Genomic DNA, 4,195 nt, shown 5'->3' on the forward strand with positions numbered 1-4,195 from the left:
TTTGAAGTATACAAAGGAAAGAGATAATCAAATGTAAATGTATTATATTAGTTCTAAATGAAATTGTGTATTATATCTTATTTTGTAAGTATAAGTTTATTTTAATTTTATATTTTCATATGCTTGTATTTTTCAGGAATGTCAAACTTATTTTTATCGTACTATTGTCATTGGCTTGCCAAACCATGGGACGTAATGTTTCCAACTTGGAACTTTCAAGATTATTGAGTAATTATTATTTTTTTATATTCACATGCTATTTCAAGCAATGCTCTGCAATTGTTGTGGAAAAATTGTTTCCTTAATACCTACATCAAAATAATGTTTTTTTTACGCCTTTTATTTTTAACAGTTTTATTATCTGATTTCTATAAACCTTTTTTCAAAACGCCCAAAAAGTGCTTGAAATTTGAGGAGGCGGCTCGAAAATCGTTCAAAATATATTTTACTATGTACCTACAACATACGTAGTGTAGTTTAAAAAAGGGACTTGTTCCCCCTCCTTTTTTGAGAAAATTTATTTTCATATATGTGTTTTATTTACATTATGTGTCAGATAATATAACTTTAATTGCGTTTCTATACAGCGGTTTTAATATAAATTTTTGTGTATTAGATTGGACCAATACCAGAAATATTTGTTTGACCATTTTACCGGACGTTATACTTACATCTTGCGTCATGAGATACACCGGACGTCCTGCAGGTGAGTCAACATTTTTTTATTGTACATCATATATATAAAAAAAAATTAGTCACGTACCTAATAGGTTAGCGCATGGTATTTTTATAATAATAAGGAATACATAGAACATTATGTTATTATTTAAATATCATTTATTATAACTTAAGAACAAAAAATATTTTTGATCTACAATTGTCCTAATCCTTGCTTATAGGTACGGAACTTTATGCGGATCAAACTTAAGTAAACGCGCGTTTTTATTTCACGCTTAATTAATAATTATGAATCGTATATTATGAATTAGCCGCTAGAGCGTGATAATATAAATGTACTTTTTTTTTTTAGCTTTCTTGCCATGGAGCAGCGGCATCAATAGCAAATGCTGTTTTAATGAGTGTGACCTAAGCAATTCGAAGATGACATGCCCCGATTCTAAGTATTTAATTTATTTATTTATACATGATTAATATGATCTAATAAAAATGTGTTTTAGTTTACAGAATATTATTTAATTACTAATTAATTATCATTTAATAAATTATTTAATTTTCACTATGGTATTATGATCGAATTTGTATGTTAATGTCAGTAACTTTTATATAATTACTTTTCTCGATTTTTTTTATTTTGTTCGTTTAAAAAATGGTATGTATTTGTTCATATGATTAGAAATATTAGTTTGGCTCAGCATCTTTTAAAAATTCTAGCGATGCTCTCCAAACTTGAATACATTCATCTCCAAACACTACAACTCCAATTATTATAATTTCTGTGTGTATGAAAAAATATTTAATTAATAAAAATATAACAAACAATAGTTTCTGAAGTCTAAGATAAATAACTAAACCACCAATGTTTCTTCGTAGTTTTTATAAATGTTTATACTACTATTAATAAATTGTAAAAGTTAAACCAATTTGTAAAATATTATTTCTAATATATAAATATTGTCATGCAATATACAGGGCTAAGGAAAATTTATCTGAAGTAAAAAAATTATTTACTCTCAAAGAATTTCCTATTCCAACAACACCAACCACCACTAGGCCTGCAGATGTGGACAATGAAAAAGTACAAGAAGATTTATGCAAAGCCGTCATGCTTGCAAAGGAATACATGAATAAATTAGGTCAGTATCTTGATTAGCATAGTGCAACACAAATTCCCCTCTTTCAATAGCATACAATATAATTTAGTACACCTATAGCAAAAAGTCAGCCATATGGTTAGGTTATATATATTATTATATTGTATATTAGTATATTTTTATATTGACCGTATTCATTTGGGTTGAGTTGGGTACAAATATTTTAGGGTCTTTTAATATAATTATACATTTAATTATCTATAACTACAAGTATTTTATAAATCTCAATAGGAAAAAATAATCTATATACTAATTGAATAAAAATAAATATAGTTTACACTAGACCCAAACAATATATTTACAAAATGTACTAACTCTATTATATTACAATTCAATACTTAGCCGTATGTTCAAGCAATAAAACACTGAGGTGGTCCATCTTTTACTAATTTGAATTTATTTATTTAACTCATGTTTAAATTCAACTATAAAATTATTTAGTCTTAACTTTCTTGTCTGTAATTAATTATGATTGTTTAATATTTCAGAGTTTCGTCAGTATGCTGTTCGTTTGACATGCTTAGCTTCTCTGGGTGAGCTTAAAACTGTAAAGGAGTAAAAAGTTAAATCACTTGGAGAATGAAGATGAATATTCATATAATTTAGGTCATAATACTTTATTAATAAATATAATAATTAATTATCAATTTTTTTTTTTAATATTACTCTTTGTATTAATGCATAACAAATAATAATATTTTTTACTTTTATATTCTTAGTTTATTAATGAACTTATTGATTTAGCTATATAACACTGTAAAATGTCATAAAATTGTTCAATTATCATTAAAATGTATTAGTTAAGTATAATATTAGTATTAGTAATAGTATTAGTTCATAAAAAATATATTTTTCAAAAATCCGTTAAGGATGCGTAAGGCCTTAAATGTTAAGTAACAGTAATATAGAAATATTTTGTAAAACAAATTATTTACTAGACTTTTATTACTTTATTCATTATCCCAGTTTTATTATTAATATTGATCTAAAAAAACATTGAGACTTTGTGGTTCAGTCGAATGTTAGAAGTTCTGGGTATTATTCATATTATTTATTTGAATATGAATACAAATATTGAGTTCAGAAAGAAAGTTATGAGTAAATATTGAATATCTAAAAGATTAAAAAAAAAAAACAAATAATAATCATTGATGATCGTAAAATGAGTTGATTATCTATTTAGTTTGGCTGTTAAGTCTTGCATGCAACGTTAGGTTAAAAATTTGTAATTTTCAAATTATTTTTGATAAAGATTTTATGATAAATTACAATCCTATTGTTTACTTAATAGTAAATAACAAAGAAAATGAAAAAAAATCATTACAAGAATATTTATCACTAAAGATTTAAATTAGATATAATACAAATAAACAGTTATATCCAATTTAGACTTATACGCTCGAGTGGGTGGTTTAATGACTATATAATTCTATATTGGTAAACAGTAAATTAAAAATCATATAATAATATGTGAATACATGATTAATATTGTTATGAAACAGAAACTAAAATAAACAAACATTGTTTTATATGGAGGAAAAATAATTAAATTCATAATATTTATGGAATATATTACAAAACACTTCTACAAAATAATAATTTACTTCTTTCAATGTATTGCATCAATGATGCATGATGAATCGATTGAATTTAACATCATTTATGCCATCATAAATATATTCTAAAATCAAAGATATCATGTAACCTATCATTATATAAGCAGGAGTGCACCCAAAGGGTATACTAAATATACGACGTATACTCTCAACATTATTTTTGAAAATGTAATCATGAGACTTGAGAGTAAACATATTGTACGCTAGTTGCTGTATATACGGGTTTTAATTTTGGCCTTATTTTGTAGTAGGCATTCAGTTTTCCTCCAGAGACAATTAGTGTGAATTAAACAAATACAATGAAGTAACTATTGATGGTATCAATTCATTTAAATTATTTTAATTTTATGTGCATTTTCAACGTATACATTTCAGTTTTTCATTTAATATATATATAACATTTTCCTACCACCAACATCTAAATAATAAAAATGTCCATATTCAGACTTTTGTTGGCGCAGTACGCTCTCGATAAAATTTGACAAGAATATTTGCGCACGAGTACAGTGTAATGGATCAACAGAATCATAAATTATCCCTGTTTCTGTTGCTGAGACGTGCACAGTTATTAATAAAGGTGTGTTACGACTGTAGCTAAAACACCTTAAACAAGTGCAAATTAGTAAGGTACGCCGTATTAAAGTCACGGTACACGGCACACCCCAAATCACTGAAGCTGTTCGATCGATACGTACGATTAAACGTTGTTCACTGGCAGACATTAATCATTGAACACGCGATTCGAGT

General features: G+C 26.0%; 1 protein-coding gene across 1 annotated transcript; it reads left to right on the forward strand.

Annotated features, from left to right (window-relative positions):
• Positions 1-139: 139 nt before the first annotated feature.
• LOC112681567 lies at positions 140-2,477 on the forward strand. Its single transcript, XM_025551810.1, has 5 exons — positions 140-228; positions 617-706; positions 1,031-1,121; positions 1,651-1,814; positions 2,321-2,477. The coding sequence occupies exons 1-5, from the start codon at positions 186-188 to the stop codon at positions 2,389-2,391; spliced, it is 459 nt and encodes a 152-aa protein (XP_025407595.1). The 5' UTR covers positions 140-185; the 3' UTR covers positions 2,392-2,477.
• The last annotated feature ends 1,718 nt before the right edge of the window (positions 2,478-4,195 follow it).

Source organism: Sipha flava, unplaced genomic scaffold, assembly GCF_003268045.1.
Source record: "Sipha flava isolate LNK unplaced genomic scaffold, YSA_version1 19287_pilon_pilon, whole genome shotgun sequence".
NCBI classification, from domain to species: domain Eukaryota; kingdom Metazoa; phylum Arthropoda; class Insecta; order Hemiptera; family Aphididae; genus Sipha; species Sipha flava.